A 24712-nucleotide genomic window follows, 5' to 3' on the forward strand; every position below is an offset into this window, starting at 1 on the left:
GGGAATGTAGTTCATTCTAACCTTTGTGAGAGACGTGGCCTCCCAGAATTCTCTGCGGCGAGGTGATAGTTGCTAAGGTGACCCGCGGCCGGAAACGGCGGGAGGTTCGAGTGCAGGCGAGAGCGAAGGGCAGCGGTGCAGGCAGGCGGCGGATGTCAGCGCGTCACATCCCGGACCCGACACTTCCTCCCGGTATTTATCAGCTTCGCTTATTGCTGCTTCTTTTCCGTTACAAGGTTAAAAGCGTCTGTCTGTTGTCACTAAACGTCAACCTGCGAGCTGATCTCTGAGTGACCGCTGATTGTCTGCAGCGGTATCATCATAGCCATCGTGCTGCTGACAATCACTGCTATCTACAAAGCTGCCGAGCTCAGAGATTGGCTGCAGCGGTGACGTCACAGTGCTGCTGACAATCATTGCTGTCTACAGAGCTGCGGAGGTCAGTGATTGGCTGCACTGGTGTCATTATAGCGATAGTGCTGCCTACAATCACTGCTGTCTACAGAGATCCTGGATTGGCTGCAGTGTTCACAAGATGGTGCTGCAGACAATCACTGCTGTCTACAGAGATCCTGGATTGGCTGCAATGTTCACAAGATGGTGCTGCAGACAATCACTGCTGTCTATAGCACCACAGGTCTTCAGGATTGGCTGCAGTGTTAACATGCTGGTGGTGCAGACACTCGATGCGGTCTACAGAGCTCCTTGATTGGCTGCAGTGTTCACAAGATGGTGCTGCAGACAATCACTGCTGTCTATAGCACCACAGATCTCCAGGATTGGCTGCAGTGTTAACATGCTGGCGGTGCAGACACTTGATGCTGTCTACAGAGCTCCTAGATTGGCTGCAGTGTCCACAAGATGGTGCTGCAGACAATCACTGCTGTCTATAGCACCACAGATCTCCAGGATTGGCTGCAGTGTTAATATGCTGGCGGGGCAGACACTCGATGCGGTCTACAGAGCTCCTTGATTGGCTGCAGTGTTCACAAGATGGTGCTGCAGACAATCACTGCTGTCTATAGAACCACAGAGCCCCAGGATTGGCTGAAATGTTCACATGATGGAGGTGCAGACACTCGCAGTTGTCTACAGAGCTTTGAAGCTCAGTAGTTGTCTGCAGCAGTGACTTGATGGCGATAATGATGCAGGAATTGCTTTCTGCTATGGAGCTCAGGGATTGTCTGCAGCGTTGACAACGTAGCGCTAGCGTTGCAGATAATCATTGCCTTCTTAACATGACGTCACCGCTGCAGACAATCCCTGTGATGTGGCACATCTTTCTGTGTAATGGCCGTGTTAGTTGTCACCCAATTTTCCAATGTTTATTAGAAGAACTGACTCGTGTCCTCCTGATGATGATAATATTTTCTTGCAGAGATTTGAGGAATCGGGAAGGAAGGAGAACACTGCAGGGGTCCGACCACAATGGAGAGCAGGTACACTGCGTCCCCGGATCAGCCCTCCCACACCTGCTGCTCATTAATGACACTCTGCCACAATGCTGCTCACTGTCAGGGGACCCCCATCTCGCCTCAATAGCTGGGGAGCTGCAGTACCATGTTTCCCTCTAGGGGGCGCTGGGGATATTACTTCCCTATGGATGCATAACCCCGGCTCCCGGTCACACACGTCTCAGAGCAGAGCGCCTCCCACTGGTGCTCATGTTCCGGTTCCGTGTGATCGTGCACTTGCCTTTTTCATCTCTTCTTTTGTCCGTGTACCTGAGACTGGAAGCCGATCCGCAGCCTTAATAATGAATGAGCCCCGGGCGGCTGTCACCGATACTGCATTTTCCAGGCTGCAAGTTTTATCCATCGCCTCTTTGTACTGATATAATATAAAAAGCTATAATGATGGCGTGTGATATACAGTGACATGTAAAAGTCTGTGCACCCCTGGTCACAATTCCTGTTATTGTGACCAGTGAAACAAGTTGAAGATGAAATGATCTAAAAGGCCTAAAGTTACAGATGACACATTTCCTTAGTATTTTAGGCCCCATAAAAATAATTTCATCTTTTACATTTTAAAAATTACAAAAAGGAAAATGTACCAATTCAAAATGTTGTGCACCCTGCATGGTCAGTACCTAGTAGCACCCCTTTTTGAAAGTATTATAGCTTGTAAATGCTTTTTGTAGCCAGACAAGAGTCTTTCAATTCTTGTTTGAGGGACTTTCCTCTGTTCTTCCTTGGAGAATTACTCCAGTTCTGGGAGATTCCTGGGCCGTCTTGCATCCTCTGAAAATCTGCGGAGAGACCTGAAAATAGCAATGATGATCGGATCAGGGGACTGTGAGCGCAATTATAAAACCTTCAGCTTCCGCCTTTTGAGGCCGCCTATTGTGGATTGTGACGTGCATTTAGGATCATTATCCATTTGTAGAAGCCATCCTCTTCCGCTCCTCACCTTCAGCTTCTTTACAGATGTGTTATGTTTGCATCAAGAATTTGTTGAAATATTATTGAATCCATTCTTCCCTCTACCCATGAAATGTTCCCCGTGTCATTGACTGCAACACAATCCCAAAGTATGATTGATCCTCCCCCATGCTTAATGGTTGGCGTTATGTTCTTTTCCTGAAATTCTGTGCCCTATTTCTCCACACATATCTGTGATCATTGTGGCCACAGAGATCTATTTTACCCTCATAGGTCCACAAGACTTATTTCCAATATGCATCAGTGTTATTTAGATGTTCTTTTGCATACTTCTGACACTGAATTTTATAGTGAGGAAACAGGAGAGGTTTTCTTCTGATGACTCTTCGATGAAGGCTATATTTGTGCAGGGAAGAAACAAAAACAAAAAAAAGTGCACTCTGTAGTGCCAAACCAGGTCAATATGAAATATAAATAGCTATATGGCTTCTGGATACCAGGAAAAAGCTGAGGCGCTTAGCATATAATTTGGCTAATTCATGCATGCCCAGCAACCAACGACTAGGCGTTTTTTTTTGTTTGTTTTTGTTTTTATTGTATGTGGAGGTAGCTGCTCCTAGAATGCACCTGTTCACATTGGCTTGGAAGTGCCAGTCACTCTTTCGTAATATATTTGTTCTACTGTTCGGAAACCCCTGCACAATGTACCACAACTCCAGTCTGATAAATCTTTCTGAAGGTCTTGTGCAGTCAAGCGGGTGTTCTGATTTGCCTTTTTACCAATCCTAAGAGTAGCTCTCCCTGAAATTCTGTTTGGTCTTCCAGACCTTATCTTGACCTTCACTGTTCCTGGTAACGACCATTTCTTAATTACATTTTGAACGGAGGAAAGGGCAACTTGAAAACGCTTTGCCATCTCCTTTTAGCCTTCTCCTGCTTTGTGGTCTCCACCGTTTTCGGAGTGTTCGACAGCGGCTTAGAAGAACCCGTGGCTGCTGGCTTTTAGCACAAGGTTAGAGGAGGCTGGGTATTTATAAAGCTGGGCAATTTGTATCACCTTGCCTTTCAGAACGATGATTGTTAACGAACCATAACCTTAACAGGCAACTTGAGGTCTGAAACCTTGGTCAAAGTTATCTGAGCACACAAATCTCCAAGGTGCACAAACTTTAGCATCGGACCATTTTCCTTTTTACTCTTCGCCACGACAGCACCCACTGGAGGTATCGGATCCGCCCATTTGGAACAGGAAACCCTACAGGAAAGATAAAAGGGCGGTCCGCCTTTCCTCCTCAGCTTTGGTTTCCTGTTCCAAATGGAGCAGGATCCTGCAGGATCTTACCTGGGCCATGCATCCGCCTGTGCGGTCTCCTCGGGAACGGCAGGGGCTGCGGTCCGGAAGCAGCGTCGGGGGAGATTCCGTTTGACGGCTCCCCCCTCGTCTGGTGGCATAACGGTGATGTCCGGGGAGGGCCGCCCGGTCTTACCAGGGAGCGGGCCGGTCCGGCATCCGGAGGCAGAACTGCCCGCAGGAGCGAGGCAGCAGAAACTAGATCCAGACCGTCTCAGCCATCCGACCCGGTATTAAGCTTCACTGGGTGAGTGTGCAAAGTATATACTCTACCTATTAAGCTAACCTCCTCCCCTCCCCCCCCCCCCTCTTTACCTTTGACCTCCCACTTCAGTCAAAGAAAAAAGAAAAAACTAAACATAAAGAATGCGCATTATGTTCAGAGCCTCTCCCTGACTCCTACCCCAAAAAACTCTGCAAACAATGCATGAAAGAGACCAGGCAGGGGTCGACGATATCTTCTAAAGATATCCGAGCCATAATTAGGGAGGAAATACAAGCCATCAACCGCGCCAGCACTCCCTCAGAGTCCAGTCATAAGAAACAGGTCATTGTTAGTTCAGAGTCAGAGGAAGAACAGGAGTTAAATTCAGGCTCCGCATTCACGTCCTCATCGTCATCCTCGGAGATGGAAGGACGCGCATGTTTTCCACTGGACAGCGTAGATAACCTAGTAAAAGCGGTTAGAAATACTATGGGGTGTGAAGAGGAAAGGGGAGCCCAAACCGCGCAGGACATTATGTTTGCGGGATTGGCAGAAAAAAAGAGGAGATCATTTCCGGTGATACCGGCAATTAAGGACCTCATCAAAAGAGAGTGGGAAAAACACGACCAGAGGGGTTTTCTCCCATCAGCCTCAAAACGGAAGTATCCGTTCACTGATGAAGACCTATTGAAATGGACTAAAATACCAAAGGTGGATCCCGTCATAGCCTCCACTTCCAAACAGACCTCGATCCCGGTCGAGCACGCAGGATTGTTAGCAGACCCATTAGACCGAAAGGCAGAATCTTCGCTCAAAAGGTCCTGGGAGTCCACCACCGGGGTATTCAAACCCGCAATAGCCAGCACATGTACTGCTAGATCAATGCTGGAATGGCTAGATCAATTAGATCAGCAGATCGAGCAAAGAGTGTCAAGGGAGAAACTGCGTGCAGCCATCCCGTTGATAAGAGGTGCAGCTGCCTTTATGGCAGATGCTTCAGCGGACACCCTAAGACTGGCAGCGAGGTCGGCAGCCCTGGTGAATAACGCCAGACGTGCGCTGTGGATAAAAAGCTGGAAAGGGGACGCACAATCAAAATCCAAAATTAGTGCAACCCCATGCGAGGGTGAGTTCCTCTTCGGGAAAGCCTTAGACGAAATTCTCGCCAAGGCAAAAGAGAGGAAAAAGGCCTTCAGTGATTCTCCCATTCCGTTTTATAGGAAAACCTTTAAGAGACGGCCATTCGGGAGAAGAAGACAGTCGGACAGAACGAATAGATGGGCCACGAAAGACGAAAAGCAGAAGGGTACCATCTTCAGAGGGCCAACTTATAGGAGAGATAAAAATTAAGAGTTTAGACCCACCAGTTGGGGGTGGATTAAAATTTTTTGTTACCAAATGGGAACAAATTACGTTAAGCCCATGTATTTTAAACATAATCAAGGAAGGAATAAAGATTGAATTCCTTCAGATCCCTTATGAGTTCTTTGTTATAACGCGCCTTAATTCCTCAGTTCAGCAAAAGGCTCTCGAAGACGAGATTCGAGTCCTACTAGCTAAAAAAGTTTTAGTTGACGTCCCTGAGGAACAAGAGGGTAGAGGCTTTTACTCTCCCCTGTTTTTGGTTTCTAAACCAGACGGTACGTTTAGAACCATTATTAATTTAAAGAAGCTTAATTCATTTATAAAAAATTATAACTTCAAAATGGAATCAATTAGATCCACTATAAAGCTTCTTTTCCCAAATTGCGTAATGGCAGGGATTGATTTAAAAGATGCTTATTATCATCTCCCTATTCACAATAGATTCCAGAAATACCTAAGAGTCGCAGTGGAAGTCGAGGGCAGGATTCGTCATTTCCAATACGCGGCCATGCCCTTCGGGCTTTCCACGGCACCAAGGATATTTACCAAGGTGATGGCAGAAGTGATGGCCTACCTTCGCCAAAGGGACACACTGATTGTGCCGTATTTAGACGACTTCCTAATAATTGGGAATTCAGTCAAACAATGTACCGAACGCGTGACTGACGCAATCTCCTCTTTTCAGAGCCTTGGCTGGATCATCAATATCCAAAAGTCCAGACTCGATCCACAATCTCTCCAGACATTTCTAGGATTTCAACTAGATTCCTTGACCCAGAGATGTCTACTACCTCAGGTAAAAATCACCCTCACGAAACAAAAAATACGAGCAGCTATCGATAGACCACGTGTGTCCTTGAGAGGAGCAATGTCACTATTAGGATCACTAAATTCTTGCACCCCGGCAGTCCGGTGGGCCCAGTACCATGTCCGTACACTACAACACCAGATCCTCCAAGAGGATAAGCGACATAGTGGTCATTTACAGAGCAAAATAACCCTGTCACAAGAAGTCTTGACTTCTCTAGAGTGGTGGTTAGATGATGACCATTTATGTTCAGGAGTTCCATGGGTTATAGTTCCATCCTGTATCGTAACCACCGATGCCAGTCCCCAGGGCTGGGGAGCCCACATGGAGAATGGGTTTCATCAGGGAAGGTGGAATAGAGAGGAATGCGAGTACTCATCCAATTTAAAAAACTGACTGCAGTGTTCTATGCTCTATACAACTTCCTTCCGCAGCTCCAACAGAAGCATGTCAGGATCCTATCGGACAACACCACCACAGTGGCCTATATAAACAGACAAGGAGGGACTCGATCAGAGACCCTGATGTCTTCAGCGGCAAGAATTTTAAACTTAGCAGAAAACTATTTTTTGTCCCTCTCGGCCCTTCATATCAGAGGCGAGAGCAATCAAAAGGCAGACTTCCTAAGCCGACACACTCTACGGCAAGGAGAGTTGTGCCTCAATCAGAAGGTCTTCAGGGACATAGTAGCCCTATGGGGACAACCCGAGGTGGACCTTTTCGCCACAAAGGAGAACAGGCAGATAAAAACATTTGCCTCCCTATCTCCATCAGATCACCCAGACATACTAGACGCCTTTCTAGCTCCGTGGACTTTCAACCTGGCGTATGCGTTCCCTCCATTGATCCTCCTACCTCAAGTAATTCGGAAGATCAGAGACGACAAAGCAAGGATAATCTTAATAGCACCGTTCTGGCCAAAAAGACCGTGGTTTTCGTGGCTGCAGATTATGTCAATAACAGATCCTTGGGTCCTTCCTTCGACTCCCAACCTACTCTCCCAAGGCCCCTTTTTCCACCCTCAAGTGCTCAGCTTGCACTTGACGGCATGGAATTTGAGAGGCAGTTATTGAGGACAAGAGGATTCTCTGAATCTTTAATTACTACACTACTACAAAGTAGAAAACAGTCCACAACCCAAATTTACACCAGAATATGGAAAAAATTTCTTCAATTCCATACAGTACCTCATACAGCAGAAGTTCCGATAATCCCAATCTTGGAATTTCTGCAGAAAGGGAAAGACTTAGGCTTAGCAGTAAATACGCTAAGAGTACAAATATCGGCATTAGGAGCACTATATGGCCATAATATAGCAGGCAACAAGTGGATAACTCGATTCATTACAGCATGTGAACGAATAGCTCCAATCCACATACCCTCCGTCCCTACATGGGATCTAAATCTGGTCTTAGACGCCCTAACGGTAGACCCCTTTGAGCCGATCGACACAATACCCTTCAAATACTTAGCACTTAAAATGGCCCTCTTGGTAGCGCTGACCTCAGCTAGAAGAGTGGGTGATATCCAGGCCTTGTCAATAGATCAACCTTTTTTCCAAGAATACCAAGACAGATTGGTATTAAAACCAGACCCTGCCTACCTGCCAAAAGTGGCAACAAAATACCATAGATCTCAGGAGATACTCCTCCCAACCTTCTATAAAAATCCCTCTACTCCGGAAGAGCAGAAGTTCCATACTCTGGACGTCAAAAGAACTGTCCTAAAATATATTGAGAGGTCCAACAGTTGGAGGCAGAGTAGGGCCCTATTTGTTTCATTTCAGGGCTGTAAGAAGGGGTATGGAGTCACGAAGAGCACCATTTCCCGGTGGATCAGAGAGGCCATTCGTTTAGCCTACTCCGCAAAGAACGAAGATCCTCCAGGGAACATCAGGGCACATTCCACCAGGGCAATGGCAACTTCTTGGGCGGAAAAGGGAGATGTTCCGATTGAAACTATATGTAAGGCGGCAGTTTGGTCATCCCCTTCTACCTTCTATAACCACTATAGACTTGATCTTTCATCAACCTCTGACTTAAGCTTTGGCAGGACTGTCCTTGGCACGGTGGTCCCACCCAGGTGATGGTCTCTGGAATCTCTCCAGTGGGTGCTGTCGTGGCGAAGAGTAAAAAGCCGGATTACTTACCGGTAATGCTCTTTTAATGAGTCCACGACAGCACCCGCTCACTTCCCTCCCTAAAGATATCAATAGTTAAAGTATATCAACCAAATAATGGATAAGAAAGATGTTAAAATAAGAGAACATTGCCTAATCCTTGGCGGTCCTTCTGGTACTCTGAAACGTAAAACTGAGGAGGAAAGGCGGACCGCCCCTTTTATCTTTCTGTAGGGTTTCCTGTTCCAAATGGGCGGATCCGATACCTCCAGTGGGTGCTGTCGTGGACTCATTAAAAGAGCATTACCGGTAAGTAATCCGGCTTTTTTGTAACTTTTAAAATATAAAAAGATTTATTTTTTGTGTTTGGCCTAAAATACAAAAGAAATGTGTCATCGGTAACTGTAGGCCTTCTAGAGATTATTTCATTGTCAACTTGCTGAACTGCTCACAATAACAGGAATTTTGACCAGGGGTGCCCAGACTTTTACATGCTACTGTACTTTGCACATTATATGGCACGTTGCTGTGTTTTGGTTTTTTTTCAGCGTTGCGGTGTTCTCCAAACAGGGTGACCCTTTCCCGACCCAAACAAGAGCCAGGACTCACTATCGCCCATCCATTCCCCAAACACTTAACGAGGCTCAGAAACAAACCGTAAGTGCTGTGCACAACCATGTTCGTACAAGGGATAATCCTGGGGAATATTTGGCAGCTGATAATCGCTCCGTACACACCGACGTCTGGCTAATCACGTGCGTCTCTTGCAGGTCCTCAGTCCGGATCGGCTCCGTTCACTTCCTCACCACCTGTCTGATGCCCTCAGCCCCACTGATCTCAGCTTCCTTGTGGGATCCCAGCGGCTGGTGCCCGGCCTTCCCGAGTCAGACTCGTCAGAGCCTTGTGATGAATCGTGGCCGTCCACAGAAGGAAGCATTAAGACCCCAGAGCGGGATGAGGGGCCGACTGCCACCAGTAGTGGAGGGACCGATAAGCAGAGAGTCCCGGGGTCTGAACGCTCAGTGCTGGCAAGGTGACGAATAATACTGCTAATGTAATCTATGTACCAGCAGAATGAGTGCAGCTCTGGGGTATAACGCAGGATGTAACTCAGGATCAGTAATGTATATGTACACAGTGACTGCACCAGCAGAATAGTGAGTGCAGCTCTGGGGTATAATACAGGATGTAACACTGGATCAGTACTGTAATGTATGTACACAGTGACTGTACCAGCAGAATTGTGAGTGCAGCTCTGGAGTATAATACAGGATGTAACTCAGGATCAGTAATGTAATGTATGTACACAGCGATTGCACCAGCAGAATAGTGAGTGCAGCTCTGGAGTATAATACAGGATGTAACTCAGGATCAGTACTGTAATGTATGTACACAGTGACTGCACCAGCAGAATAGTGAGTGCAGCTCTGGAGTATAATACAGGATGTAACTCAGGATCAGTAATGTAATGTATGTACACAGTGATTGCACCAGCAGAATAGTGAGTGCAGCTCTGGAGTATAATACAGGATGTAACGCAGGCTCTGTAATGTAATGTATGTACACAGTGACTGCACCAGCAGAATAGTGAGTGCAGCTCTGGAGTATAATACAGGATGTAACTCAGGATCAGTAATGTAATGTATGTACACAGTGACTGTACCAGCAGAATAGTGAGTGAGCAGCAGCTGAACAGAGCTGCGTTGTGCTAATTGTGGGTGCGGTCGACACTGATCCTGCTATGTGTTCCTCAGCTCCAGAGAACCAACACCTCTCCACCCGGGGACCTGCTCGCTCTCCTACCCAGGGAGGGAGTGGGTTTCCTTGGATGAGTGAAGGAGCCAAGTCCCAGGCTTCTGTTTCCCGGTCCAGGCCGGCGGGGAACAGAAGAAACCAGCAACTGGCCTGCACATCAGAGGACTCGGGTGAGACGCTCCACCAGGAGTCGCAGCAATGTGGCTCCTACTCCCCCAGGATCTGCAGAGACCCAGAGAAGCCGTAAGGCTTCCAACATGGAGGCGAAGCCTGCTAGCAGCGTGCAAGATGGCGGTCCTCCCGGAGGAAAGCTGAGTGCTCACGGGGGTAAGGCTAACCTCGCTGAGGAAAGTTGGGGGCTGCTGAAACCAAAGGAGTCTGTGTCCACCTATGCCTCCTGGGTCATTAGCCACCTCCGTGAGTATGAAGAGGCAAGTAAGACCAACAGGAGGCTCCGGGAGGAGCTGCACAAGCGCCAAAGCTGCAGGTTCCTCCAGACCCAGGAAGACCCAACTCCAGGCGGAGGTAGAGAGACTGAAGCTGGATATTAATGAGCTGGAGGTGAGGAAAGCATTCCTAAGAGAAAAAAGTGGACCATTTAAAGAAAAACTAATGAATGAGGATAGATTTAGAGAAATGGCTGATAACAGAGAGCAAAGGCAGATGGGGCTGCAGCTTGAGAGCCAGGTGGATGATGATGAGGACCAGCAGAAAGCCCCACCTGGCAGCCTGCAAAGTCACCCGCAGGCCACGTGCAGCGAGCTCCCTGCTGGATAGGCGACATTGGCATCTGGTCGCAGTTCTGCTGGCTCTGGGGAGGACAGTGACAACAGCGGCCAGGGAGGGGCTCTAATGGCGGAGATGAAGCTCCTGGAGTCCACAGTGTGCATTCCGAACTTCCATCTTGGTGATGATTTACCAGAGTTGGCACCTGGGGGCCAGAAGAAAAAGGCAAAGACAACCAAACCAAAGCTCCAGGAAGTGGTGAGTTATGTATATGCCCCCCTCCCTGTACCCCCTCAGTTAGCTGCAGGGTCAGTTCGCTGTATAAGCCCTGTTGCCCAGCCCAGCCCAGGTTCTGCTGTGCATCCGGTGCAAAGGCGCAGGGAGAGTCCAGAGCACGGTAGTGAGGCGCAGAGCTCCGTCTCTGCTTGTAGTAGCGGGTTACGTAGCAGCAGGTGCATCAGCCGAGAGGCTGGACAGTGAGGGCGGCCCGGCGGTGGGTATACGGTTAAGCCACGATACTATGGTGTGCTCCTCAGTGGGAGGGGGGAGCGGCCCAGTGTCGGGGGCAGCTCCGATAGCCTCGGCACCCCTGAATGCTGTTGCCGCTGATTACTTAATTGAGAAGCGGCCGCAGTGTAAGGGGGCTGTCGGGGCTGGGCATTCCGATCCTCCCAAAATCCTGTTCTGCTTTGGGGCCGCTGGTCAGCAAGATCCTGATGTAAAGGATCAGTGGCGCCTCACAGCGGCAAAAGATCAGCGGCGCCAAGTGAAGCAAATAAAATTACCAACTGATGATGCAGAGGGCACCCGTAAGTCCAGGGGTGAGGTCGCCTCCAGTTCTGTGGAGGAGACTGAGCCCCTTGTGCCTGATGAAGCGGAGCTCAAAATGCCACCCCCTGTTGTCACTGGTCCAGCAGGAGAGAATGTGGTGGGAGGTGTGGATGAGGAAATTTCTTTGTCTAGTGGTGTGGTTGCTGGCTTGGTGGAGAGTGAGGGTGTTATTGAGGTGGGTAATAGTGATACTGTTGGTGTTGATGTGGTCACTGGTCCGATTGCCGCTGTCACCTCCGGGGGGAAATAGGGCGTCCTCCTCGTCTCCAGGCTCTGGGGACGGCATGTTGCAGTGGCGTCTCCTGGAGGCTCTAAAGAAAGGGGAGAGATCACTAATGGTAGCGGGTCGAGAGGTTGATCTATCCTTCTGGATAGAGAGGCATGACCTCGGGGCCTTCCGAGAGCAAAACGGGGAAATACAGTGTGGTCCCTTCCCGACAGCCGGGCCAGGTAGTGTGCGTAGGAATGTGGTCTGTCTTCGGTGGAGGGGCAGTGATGCGTGTCCTTCAAGGTCTAAGGTTGTGGAGCTCCTGCTGAAAATGGGCTTCAAGGCTTTTGACATCTATGCCTTAATACATCCCTATTCCACGCCTGAGTTTGATGTTAGCTTTTTTTTTTTTTTTTTTTTTTATACTATTTTTATTAATTTAACAATTTTAACAACAAGGAAAAGGTACAGACAGTTACAGTATATTTATCACATTAAGCCAAAATCCCACCTCCCCCCCCCCCCTTCCTACAATCGTCATCATTTGAAAAGATTCCTTAAATTGGTGCGTGTCCAAATTGCTTCTTAAGTCTGTTCCTAGATTCTGTATCCAAGGATTGAACAAAAAACGACCATCTGGTGAAGAACTTCTCTGTTAATTTTTCTTTGTTGGTCAAGGTTTCCAACCAGTCCATTTTAAACAGAAAATTAATTTTTGTCAATGTTAACGATTTTGACGGAACATTTGAGTGTAACCATTGATGTAATATACTTTTCCCTACTGCTGAGGCCCAAATCACTAACATGGCTCTTTGGGTCTCCTCTAGGATGTTTGATGTTAGCTTTGTTCAGCCAGAGGGGCTTGAGCTCTTCTGGTCGAATTTATGAGTTGGCAAAAAATGAGCCCGACTTTGCCATCCAGGCGTCTCGCCAAAATCAAGTTAAGAAAGTGACCGTGATGACTTGTAACAAGTCGCTTTCTTGTTATGACATCATGACGTGGCTTGGCAGATATGGAGAAGTGGTGGAGATGCCAAAGAAAGACTGTGATGAGTATGGTATCTGGTCAGGGGTCTGGACGTTTATGGTAAAACTTAAGCATTCAGGTGGTACGGTTGCCCACATTCCATCATCTGCCTTCCGGGGTAGGGATCGTATCCAGGTCTTCTACCAGGGGCAACCCGAAGCTCTGTCACAAGTGCGGCGGCCCCACACACTTCAGTGCCAACTGCACTGTGCAGAAATGTGCATTGTGTGGGGATATCGGCCATCTTGCTGCATCTTGTGTGGAGATTAAGTGCCACCTGTATGGTGACTTAGGTCACCCATTCAGCTGTTGTCCTCGCTCCTTCGCTAATGCAGTCATGACCCCGGTGGGAGAAAGCCGTGAGGCTGATTCTGCTGGGGAAGGGACTAGCAGGGGGTGAGGGAGCTGAGGGGCCAAGGAGGAAAAGCGATAAAAAGACACCTGCACAGCTGAGGCGTCTAGACAAGCGCAGACAGGAGAGGGAGCTGGGCGAGCCCCGTGCTACTGAGGTGACCCCCTGTACTGGATGCCAGTCTTGCTGCTGAGGCCCCAAGGGATGACGAGTTGGATGTGGAGGTCAGGAGGATCCACAGGGAGGAAACTGCCACTGCCTCCGAATCCTCCCATTATGAAAGTATGGATGAGGATAATAGGCAGTAGCTAGAGAACAAGCGTAAGCTCGGCACCAAAAAGAAGAGAAAGAAGAGAGATAAAAAGACAAGGAAAGGCTAGAAGCAATGGGATGAAACTGAATGGGAGGAGACACAGAATAGATATTAGAAAAAACTTTTTGACAGAGTGATCAATGAGTGGAACATGCTGCCACGAGAAGTGGTGAGTTCTCCTTCAATGGAAGTCTTCAAACAGAGGCTGGACAGACATCTGATTGGGATGATTTAGCGAATCCTGCTTTGAGCAGGGGGTTGGACCAGATGGCCCAGGAGGTCCCTTCCAACTCTACGATTCTATGATTCTATGAAAACATCTTCTCCCGCTCTGACCAAGGTACCTAAGGAAGGAAAAACTGACTCCCCTCTGGTTGGTCTTTCTAACCAGTTCCAAGCCCTTGAGAACATCTCTTCCTCTGAGGAGGAAGCTGAGGGTGAGGTTCTAGCTTCGGTGGAGCTTACAGGGGGTGCAGAGTCTCCTTCTTCTGGGAATGTGAGATCCTTGGAGGGAGGGACTGGCCCAGAGTCTGGAGACGAGGATGACAAAAAGAAAAAAACAAGTGGGAATGGACACCTCGGTGTCGTTAAAGAGGGGGAAGGATTCCTCCTCTGAGGCAGAGGATAAGGGGAGTGGGAAGAAGAAGAAAGCCATCTAACTCGGTCACTAATGATGGCGGTACTCATTCCGTTGATGCTGGCGTCCATTAATGTCGCCAGCATAAAGTCAAATACAGCCAGATTTGCGGCCTTTGATTTTCTCAGCCATGTTGAAGCTGACATATTCTTTTTGCAAGAGACCAGACTGCCAAACATGGCAGACGTGTTTAAAGCCAAGAGGTAGTGGAGACATGGGCCCTCCTATTGGTCTCTTGCGGCCGAGCCGTATAGCGGAGTGGCGGTCCTTTTTACCGCACCCATGGAATGCCGACGGGTTATTGAGTTAGAAATGGGGAAGTGCCTGATCTTAGATGTCCTCATGAAGGGACAAGAGCTCCGGCTTATTAACATCTATGGTCCCCAATCTAAATGGGACCGGAAGTGTCTCTTTATGAGGATCAAGCCCTACCTTTTTACAAGTCGGGAGGTTGTCTTTGGAGGGGACTTCTATACTGTCACAAGGCCCCGAGATAGAGGAGGTTCTAGAGACAAGCTGACTTATGATAGCGTCGCCCTTAATTGTATAGCCAGTGAGGCTCGCCTGGTGGATGTCCACATTCGGCACACCCCGGGCGACGAGGGGTTCACCTATCATAGAGGTAACTGTAGTTCCAGAATAGATAGGTTTTATTTAAAGGAGGAAGCTGTCTCTTTAGCAGTGTCTGTTTGTTGAGGTGGCGTTCTCTGACCACTGTTCAATTTTGTTTTCTCTGAATGTTACAGAGACCCTCCAGATGGGAAGAGGCTTTTGAAGGCTCAATTCATATCTCTTGGAAGAAGCAAACATAAGACAGTCCTTTGAGGATTTTCTTCAGAGCCAGGTACCCTTACTGGATCTTTGTAGTAGTAAGTCAGAGTGGTGGGAGATGTTCAAGAAAAGGGTGGCGAGATTCATCCGCCAGCTTTCGAGCCTCAGGATTCTGAACAGGTACCGCCTGTATCAGGGTCTGAGGAGGAAACTCGAGCATCTTGTCCAAACTGGAGGTAGCCGCGAGGAGATCTCCAGAGTGAAATCTTTGCTCATGAGGTGTCAGTACGATAGACACGCATCTTTGGTTTTTGAGAGATTATGGGAAGTACCGCTCGCCCGACCCTTACAGAAACTGCAAGATGTCAGTGAATAGTAAAGTGGTTACAGGACTGGTCGACACTACGGGGTCCCTGAGGCGTTCCAGATCAGGGATCCTCTTGGGGAAGAGGGATCTTGATTGGGATAGGATGTCTGCTTTCCTGGCTGAAGCCGTTCCTGAATCAGGGGTAGACCCCTCTCTTGACATTTTGACAGAGATAATCAGGGAAGAGGAAGTTAAGATGGCTATTGAAGGGCTTGCCCAAAAAAAAATCTCCCGGTCCAGATGGCTTAACATCTGAGTTTTATAAGACCTTTAAGGACGCTTTGGCTCCCCTCTTGACTGAGGTATTCAATTAGTGTCTTTCCTCGGGCACTCTACCAAAGTCAATGAGGAGGTCTGCCCTGATCATCTTGTCAAAGGGTAAGGACCCATCGTGCATTGAGAGTTGGCGTCCCATAGCGCTTCTCAATGCAGACAGGAAGGTTCTGGCAAAGGTGCTGTTTAATCGGCTGGTGAAATTTGCACCCTTACTTCTTTCGGAGGCCCAGCATTGCTCTGTTCCAGGTCGCAGCACAGTTAGTGCTGTGCTCGGTGTCCGGGAGGCGGTGGAAGAGGGTAGGGCTGGTCACTGGAAGGGGTACATGCTGTCGCTGGACCAGGCAAAAGCGTTTGATTGGGTTAATCATGAGTACCTCTGGTTTTTCCTTCTGAGATATGGCCTGCCGGGGGGGGTTTGTTGATTGGCTTAAAACCTTGTACGGTGGGGCAGAGAGTTTCCCGCTTGTGAACGGTTGGATCGGCAGCTCTTTTGAGGTTGGATCTGGTGTTCGCCAGGGTTGTCCCTTGAACCCGCTGCTGTACGTTTTTGCGATTGACCCACTTCTTAGGAGGGTGGAGCGTGGACCGTTGGCCGGGATTGGGATGGACCAGGCAGCACCGGAAGCCACTCTGAGGGTGGTGGCGTATGCCGATGGTGTCACTGTTTTTGTTTCCTCTCACAAGGAGGCAGGGTGGCTGATGTCAGAGGTAGATTGCTACTCGGAGGCATCTGGGTCCAAAATCAACTGGGATAAGTGTGAGTGTCTCTGGCTGGGAGGAGGAGATCCTGGTTTTGATCTCCCTGACACCCTTCCAGGACCCAAAGTCTCAGCAAAAGTCCTTGGCATCGAATTTGGCCAGGTGGATTACCCCAAACAAAATTGGGACAGCAGGCTAGAGATCGCCACTCAGAAGGTGAACCAATGGAAGGGTTGGTCTTTGACCCTCAGGGAAAGGGTAAACCTGATCATAATTTACCTGCTCTCTTTACTGATTTATCTGGGCAGTGTGTGCATCTTGCTGGTGTCTCTCTGGACTTGGGTCTACAGTTTGTTCTTCCAACTGTTATGGGGGAATAGACTGAACCTGGTCAAGAGGAAGGTTACTTACCGTACGAGGAGACTAGGAGGGTTGGTATGGTCAACCCTGTGGTATTCCTTGTGGATACCTTCATTAAAATCAATATTGCAAACCTCTGGCAAGACAGGGCTCCTCCGTGGGTATTCTCATGTAGGGGATGGTTTCAGCCTTTCTTCTAGGAATGGGAGACAGGATGGCAAGTGATGGATCTTCCAGCTTACGCTACCTTGGTTCTGAAGGTAATTTGCCGGTGGGGTCTGGGAATGTGGGAGATTAGGACTCTGTCAAGGAAACTCCTTGACAATAGGTTTCTGTTTACCCATTTCCAGAGGCCTCTGGTGCTCTGGGATTGTCCAAGTGGGGATCTTGGGGTGGGTTTGCATCTATTGAATTCTATCAGGATCCCCTCGAAGTTTTTGGACTTGGCTTGGTGCTGCTTCCATGGGGAAACTGTGTGTGAGGGACAATCTGAAGTGTAGGAGCTCTGAGGACAGGAACTGTCCTCAGGAGCATTGTGGTACCGTGCTGGAAAGCATGGACCATTTCCTGCTTCATTGTCCCTTCAACACAGAGGTGTACAACAGGGTGGGCACCTCCATTGGCTGGTCTCGGCTGGACGGTCTCTCCTATGCGGAATGGGGCATTCGGAGACCTGGAGTATGAGAGACTGGGCACACGTAGGGCCACTCTCCTCTGGAGGGGCTTTTCTTTTAGTGTGCACTAGTCTGGTCATCTCCTTTCCTGGTGGAGGGCTGCCGCTGACACTGTACATTTTTGTTTTGTGATCGGTATACAGTGATGTAGGGCTGTAGGCGCCGAACTTGGGCTTTGTGATTTGTAGGTATTGTTGCATGTTTCTGTATATATTGTATATAGGGATATAGATTTGGGTGTAGGTGTCAGGTTGGGTGGTGGGAAAAGGGGGGAGGTGGGTTTATTTAGTGGGACTATGGGACACTGGGGTATTTGGGGAAACACTGGCACTGCCTGATCTGGCCTAAGGACGTTGGACCTGGACTGAGGCATGAGAAGCAAAGCCCGGCTGTCAGGTCAGTGTGGGGGTTGGGAATGGTGGGCTTGAGTGTGGGGTGTTTAGTTTAGTCTTGTATGTATGTGTGTGTGTGTGTGTGTATATATATATATATATATATATATATATATATATATATATATATATATATATATATATATATATATATAAAATTTGTATAGTTTGGTTAAAATATATGCAAAAAGAAATGCTTATGTATATATTTATGTTGGCCTTTGTTTATTTTATTGTTTGTTATTTTGTTTGGTGACCGGACCGGAAGGTGTAAGTTAATATTCTGTATGTATAATATGTGTGACAGGAGAGAATGAACGGCTGGACCAGTGTTCAGTATATGGATTATTTTCTGGCTGATATTCTTGTTATGTTTCTGTTATGTTTTTCATTTTTATAATAAAAGATCTACAGGATGTAACTCAGGATCAGTAATGTATGTCCACAGTGACTGCACCAGCAGAATTGTGAGTGCGGCTCAGAAGTATAATACAGGATGTAACTCAGGATCAGTAATGTAATGTATGTACACAGTGACTGCACCAGCAGAATAATGAGTGCAGCTCTGGGGTATAATTCAGGAGGTAACTCAGGATCGGTAATGGAATGAATGTACACTACAGTTCAAAAGTTTGAGGTCACCCAGAGATTTTTGTGTTTTCCATGAAAACTCATACTTTTATTAATCAAATGAGTTGCCAATTGAATTTAAAATCTAGTCCAGACATTGACAAGGTTCGAAAAGAAGATTTTTATTTGAAATAATTTTCTCCTTCAATCTTTGTTTTCGTCAAGGAATGCTCCCTTTGCAGCAATTCCAGCATTGCAGACCTTTGGCATTCTAGCAGTTAATTTGCTGATGTAATCTGGAGAAATTTCACCCCATGCTTCCAGAAGCCCCTCCCACAAGTTGGTTTGGCTTGATGGACACTTTTTGCGTACCTTAAGGTCAAGATGCTCCCACAACAGCTCAATGGGGTTGAGATCTGGTGACTGCACTGGCCACTCCATTACAGATAGAATACCAGCTGCTTGCTTCTTCCCTTTATAGTTCTTGCATACTTTGGAGGTGTGCTTTAGGTCATTGTCCTGTTGTAGGATGAAATTGGCTCCAATCAAGTGCTGTCCACAGGGTATGGCATGGCGTTGCAAAATGGAGTGATAGCCTTACTTATTCAAAATCCCTTTTACCTTGTACAAATCTCCCACTTTACCAGCAACAAAGCAACCCCAGACCATCACATTACCTCCACCATGCTTGACAGATGGTGTCAAGCACTCTTCCATCATCTTTTCAGTTGTTCTTATATGTGATCCAAACACCTCAAACTTGGATTCATCTGTCCATAACACTTTTTTCCAATCTTCCTCTGTCCAATGTCTGTGTTCTTTTGCCCATGTTAATCTTTTCCTTTTATTAGCCAGTCTCAGATATGGCTTTTTCTTTGCCACTCTGCCCTGAAGGCCAGCATCCCAGAGTCGCCTCTTCACTGTAGACGTTGACACTGGCATTTTGGGTGTACTGTTTAATGAAGCTGCCAATTGAGGACCTGTGAGGCGTCGATTTGTCAAACTACAGACTCTATATACTTGTCTTGTTGCTCAGTTGTGCAGCGGGGCCTCCAACTTCTCTTTCTACTCTGGTTAGAGCCTGTTTGTGCTCTCCTCTGAAGGGAGTAGTACACACCGTTGTAGGAAATCTTCAGTTTCTTGGCAATTTCTCGCATGGAATAGCCTTCATTTCTAAGAACAAGAATAGACTGTCGAGTTTCACATGAAAGTTATTTTTTTCTGGCCATTTTGAGAGTTTAATGGAACCAACAAATGTAATGCTCCAGATTCTCAACTACCTCAAAGGAAGGTCAGGTTTATAGCTTCTCTAATCAGCCAAACTGTTTTCAGCTGTGCTAACATACTTGCACAAGGGTTTTCAAGGGTATTCTAACCATCCATTAGCCTTCTTACACAGGTAGCAAACACAAAGTACCATAAGAACACTGGAGTGATGGTTGTTGGAAATGGGCCTCTATACACTTATGAAGATATTGCATTACAAACCAGACGTTTGCAGCTAGCATAGTCATTTACTGCATTAACAATGTATAGAGTGTATTTCTTAATCATTTAATGTGAGCGTCATTGGAAAAAGCTTTGCTTTTCTTTCAAAAATAAGGAAATTTCTAAGTGACCCTAAACTTTTGAACAGTAGTGTACACAGTGACTGCACCAGCAGAATCGTGAGTGCAGCTCTGGAGGATAATACAGGATGTGACTCAGGATCAGTAATGTCCTGTGTTTTTGGCAGTTACCCTTTAACCACAATGTGATGTAACTACAGGTACATAGCCCGATTTCGCAGTGGGTGTCCCACCAGTCGCAAGGAGCGATCTCCCCCACATTTCGGACTGAGAGACTTTTGGTGGCTGCAGGATTCCTCTTACAGTTCAGAGATGCAGCGGTTTTGTCCAGACTCAGGTGGGTTTTGCTCACCGGCGGGGGTGGAGGAATGAGGACATTTATGTGGTGAGATTCACGTTGCCGCTCGGTGTAATGACATAATATCCTTCCCCTGTAATATATATCACTTTCCTCTGGTTTGTCCTCGTGTCTTTTACGCTCTTTTCACTCTGTGGTTGTGTGGTCTGGAAAAGTGATGGGGTCCTTTGTGTGACTAGTGCCTGGGATTATTGACTCCTGAGTGTCTGGTGCTGTTGTTCTGTTGCAGGGACCTCGGCTCCTCTGGGGTCTTCTACTCACATTCTGGAGAGGACGCCTCCTTCGGAGGTGAGTTACTGTTGTATCATGCGATATGTGTGAGATTGGGGTTTTTTCTAAGCTGTTGTCCCATATTCTTTTTCTCAGGACTGTTTCGTGGACGACTCCAGGCTTTGTCCTGATGACATGGACATTGCCGGCCTCCAGCTCCAAGCAGGGAAGCTGATCATTCGGAGGTGAGCCGGACAGATAGACAAGAGCGCCTACGCCGCCAGCCACCCAGAAAAACTCTATACTAATGAAGGCGACACCGATATTAAGTGTACGCAACTGCATAAAACACCGCTGCCCTGACCAATAGGAAAATAAACTTTGAATAAATTAATAGTAGAACAGAATATAAGCAACTTTTTGCAATTTATCTTATCAGAGAAATCTGCTTCTATCGCCACTTATGAGCCACTTCTCATTTTTCACTCTGACATAACTGCTAGGATCAGCAGCATGCCGACTCACTTAGGGATCAGCTTACAGCTGCTCATTGAAGTCTATGGAGATGGCAAATGGGAAGGAGCTGAGGGAGACTGTGTTGTTGCTTTATACAGTAGTAAGAGGTTTATCTTGCCCTAATGCTGGATTCACAGCTGTAGTTCTGTACAGTGTCTTCCACAATGCTTTTTTTAAGCGTTTTATCTCACGCCGGTGCAGGATATACAGTTACACTGCTCAATACTGCTGCACAATATTCTCTATTCTGCTGTTTTTTAGGGTTTTATCTCACCATGGTGCAGGATATACAGTTACATTGCGCAATACTGCTGTATAACATCCTCATTGCTGCTGCTTTTTAGTGTTTTTATCGCACCATGGTGCAGGATATACAGTTACACTGCTGTATAATGTCCACCATGCTGCTTCTGGTAAGTGTTCCTAACCCAGGTCCTGTGATTCACATCTACACTGCTCATTCATGTCCACCATGCTGCTGCTTTCTATTAAGGCTTTTATCTGGATTCACAGATACATTGCTCTGTACTTCTTCTACCCATATGCTGTAGAGCTCAGAGACAGCTGAAAAAGTGGAGAAGGACTCTGCGACTGGGACAGTCCATTTTTGCCATGTGGCTTTGGAGTCCCCAGTGGTTTTATTATAAGGACACAGCTGGGAAAGCAGTTCCAGCGTCTGTATTCTTGGGGACTGTAATCCCGTGTGGCTCTGCTGGAGCAGCTTCTTTATTGAGAAGTATTTTTAGTCTACGCATATTTTCATTAGTGTAATCGTCATCTTTGTGTCCTGTGGCAGTGAGTCGTCCCTGAGCAGTGTGGGCCCCGTAAGCTCTGAAGGTCTAGGGTCTTCACCAGTGTCCAATGTCTCCAGCTCAGACAGTGACAGCAGCGGCAGGACGAGACCACTCCCACTGGACACTGGTAATTATAGGACCAGTTAGTACATCCTGGACATCATTGGCCTGGAGAACTTAACTCCCTGTGGGTTCTGTTTTTTTTTTTTTTTCTTCATAGTTTTATCCCCTGCAATGCCTGTTTCACGCCCGGTACTCGCTTCCATCCGAGCCCACCCTACATCGGCCCCCGAGGAAGACGTTTTATATCAGTGGCGTTTGCGCAGGAAGATGGAACAAGCACGAGAAGGGATGGTGCAGGTTTCCACACGCAAGCGCAGCCCATCTCCACCCGTTCGAATTCCCAAACAGGTAGGTATATCAGGGCACACGTGTCCCTGGTGATCTAGTATTTCCCCCCCGTTGATCTGCTACACAATCAACATTTGTCTTCTGTTGCTTCTCCCTATAGGTTACACACACAGAGGACTCCACAGATCTGCTTTACAAGGTGTCATCACAGGGGGCAGCACTGAGTGCTTACAAACCATCACATGTTCCCACCTACCTCAGCCATGTCCCTCTGGCCAGTCCGAGTGTGGCCCCAAACAGTAACGTCCCCCCACATCTGCACCTTCTGTGCGATATACTACCCTGCGCGCAGAGCCAGATGGTGGAGGCTGTTCATCCCATGTCCCCACACAGGGAAGATGGCACATTACACCTAGAAAATGTGATGCAGCAGCCTCGCCAGTGCCAGACGCCACCTGAACGCCAGAGGACGACTGCTCAGACTGAGAGAAAACTTAAAGGAGACAGAAGAAAAAGAGACAAGACCGAATCAAGGCAGAAAGGTCCAGCAAGAGCCTCGGTGGGCCGTGCTCCCGAGTCCCCCATTCACCAAGCACTGGAGCAGGTAACTGTACGAAAAAGACCCCACTACTGAGCTGCGTGTCCAAGTGCATCAGTATTTCCAGTGAGTTACCACTGGGGTCACCATCCCATTATGTTTGTTTGTGTCATTCTATATCATGGTTTATATTAAAGGGATATTCCCATCTATCGCTGGGATACACCAGTACTTAATGATCGCGAGGGGTCTGACCTATGGGAGCTCCATTGGTCCTGAGAATGAAGGCTTCAGTGCTGCACCCCTTTGTTTTTCCTCTGCACAGAGGCGTCACTGACTCCAGTTGGAGTGAATGGCGCCAATTGAAGTGCCCCGCACAGCTGATGGCTAGCTGATGGCTTGCAAACGGTGAAGGTCGGACCCTCGGCAAACGTTCAGGGATGTGATATCGGAATGCCCCTTTAATGTGGTTCACTGCTTTGAATAATCCCTTTTTATCCCATCTGACTGATGAAATGATTGTTAGGGTTTCCCACTGGCCATGATCACCTATATTATTTGCAGAAACGTTGCAGTAAATATTTGCTTTCCCTGCAGCTCCCCCACAGGGTAAATGAGGTATTACACAGCTCGCCACTGAAATCAGGGCACAGTCTGTGGTTCTGCATGTGATGGGTGGTCTGATAATCCGGCCTGATAACGACCAGGGAGGTGGGGGGGCTTTATATTCATACGGTCGGAGGTTTAGCATCTGGGGACCATGTGTGCAGACATCTGGTCATGTGTCTTCCTCTGGATGTACGAGACCTTCAACTTCCCGTATTTCTTAATTCTCTGGTTCCTCATTACATGACAGGTGATCTCAGAGCGACTTTTCTCTCCTCTACCGTCTCCAAAACCCAAATGTGAGAATAGAGAACGAAAACCCTCCACGGAGGACGCCGCCGACCCGCGACCTGTAGAAATCACCGCTCATTTCCTGGAGGAAGCAGAAGGTACTGATTGGTCTCTGTGTGAACAGGGCTCTAAAGCTCACTGCCCACAGGTCACCTACATAAGCAATGCATCCACTGCAGAACAACTCCTTGGCACATGCTAAAGTGTCCAAAAAAAAAGCCACTAAAGTCCCAACCATTTCTCAGAACAACACTTATCCAGCAATGTCCAGACTTTTGCCTATGAGCAGCTGCTGATCGGCTGCAGGGGTCACGTGATCCGCCGGGAGAGGCAGCAGCAACATTGCCTTTTTAAAATGGAAACTTGAGTATTTAAGAAGATGCCAATCAATGGTGACAGTAAAAGCTAAATTGACACTCCTTAAAGGGGGTACTCCCATTTTTCAGATCCTTTCCCAATATGTACTAGGTCTAATAAGAATAATATTCGCAAATACCTCCAATTAGAAATGTAGTATAGTGATCCTGATTAGCAGGGCATTGCAGTAGCTTAGGTATCCATGGTTACATCCACTAAGAACTAAGTAACCATTGATACCCAAACTACTGCAATGCCCTGCATATGGGGCATATTGGGTAAGCAACATAACTAATCAGGAGAACTATACTGCGTTTATAATTGAAGGAATTTTCTATTTATTATTATTACTACACCTATTACATCTTTTCTTGTGTCTATAGATAAGGTCATAGTAAAACTTTAACCCGACTTTCCTCTTCTGTTTTTGAAATTGCAGACTCTGACGGTGCAGGTTTCGACGACGACCCACTACTCCAAGTGTTGCGTGACCAGCGAGAGTCCTTACGTGCAAGACTCCGGTAATGCCGCAGCATCCACCCCGATAATACTGTAATAATGCTGTGTATCCAGGCACAATCAGGGCTGCGCTGCGAGGAGGTCGGCAGAACTATGAAGGCAGCTCTGGATGTGACTAGAGCAGAGATAGCAGATGGATGTGCTGCGTTCCACATCAACTAACCCTGTGTATCGCATATCCTTTTCCCCAGGGCAGTGGATTCCAGACTGGCTGAACTGGAGGAGCGAGAGCCACCGCCGTCCCATCACTCTGGCCGCTCACGTGTTTGACTATGAAGTAATATTTATTATTGTATTTAATGTGAGCAGCGATCTGTGTGATTTTTCTAATAAAATACTAGGACCGAGAACGTTTAGCTTTTTCATTCCACACCCTTCCCCACTCCCCGCAACTTCTGCTTTGTATATCTATAC

At 47.5% G+C, this 24712-nt stretch overlaps 2 protein-coding genes across 2 annotated transcripts; both read left to right on the forward strand.

Moving 5' to 3' along the window:
• PROSER3 (proline and serine rich 3) lies at nt 1-24648 on the forward strand. The gene is made up of 13 exons (XM_073570411.1): nt 1-192; nt 1379-1439; nt 8781-8889; nt 9003-9265; nt 19959-20095; nt 20346-20404; nt 20483-20571; nt 21639-21763; nt 21857-22047; nt 22148-22591; nt 23382-23520; nt 24219-24300; nt 24490-24648. The coding sequence occupies exons 2-13, from the start codon at nt 1429-1431 to the stop codon at nt 24566-24568; spliced, it is 1728 nt and encodes a 575-aa protein (XP_073426512.1). The 5' UTR covers nt 1-192; nt 1379-1428; the 3' UTR covers nt 24569-24648.
• On the forward strand, nt 3642-8736 carry LOC141085192 (uncharacterized). The gene is made up of 2 exons (XM_073570410.1): nt 3642-5066; nt 5161-8736. The coding sequence occupies exons 1-2, from the start codon at nt 4163-4165 to the stop codon at nt 6507-6509; spliced, it is 2253 nt and encodes a 750-aa protein (XP_073426511.1). The 5' UTR covers nt 3642-4162; the 3' UTR covers nt 6510-8736.
• Nucleotides 24649-24712: the final 64 nt, after the last annotated feature.

This window comes from Dendrobates tinctorius, unplaced genomic scaffold (assembly GCF_039654945.1).
Source record: "Dendrobates tinctorius isolate UK_male_01 unplaced genomic scaffold, ASM3965494v1 ptg000028l, whole genome shotgun sequence".
Classification (NCBI taxonomy): Eukaryota; Metazoa; Chordata; class Amphibia; order Anura; family Dendrobatidae; genus Dendrobates; species Dendrobates tinctorius.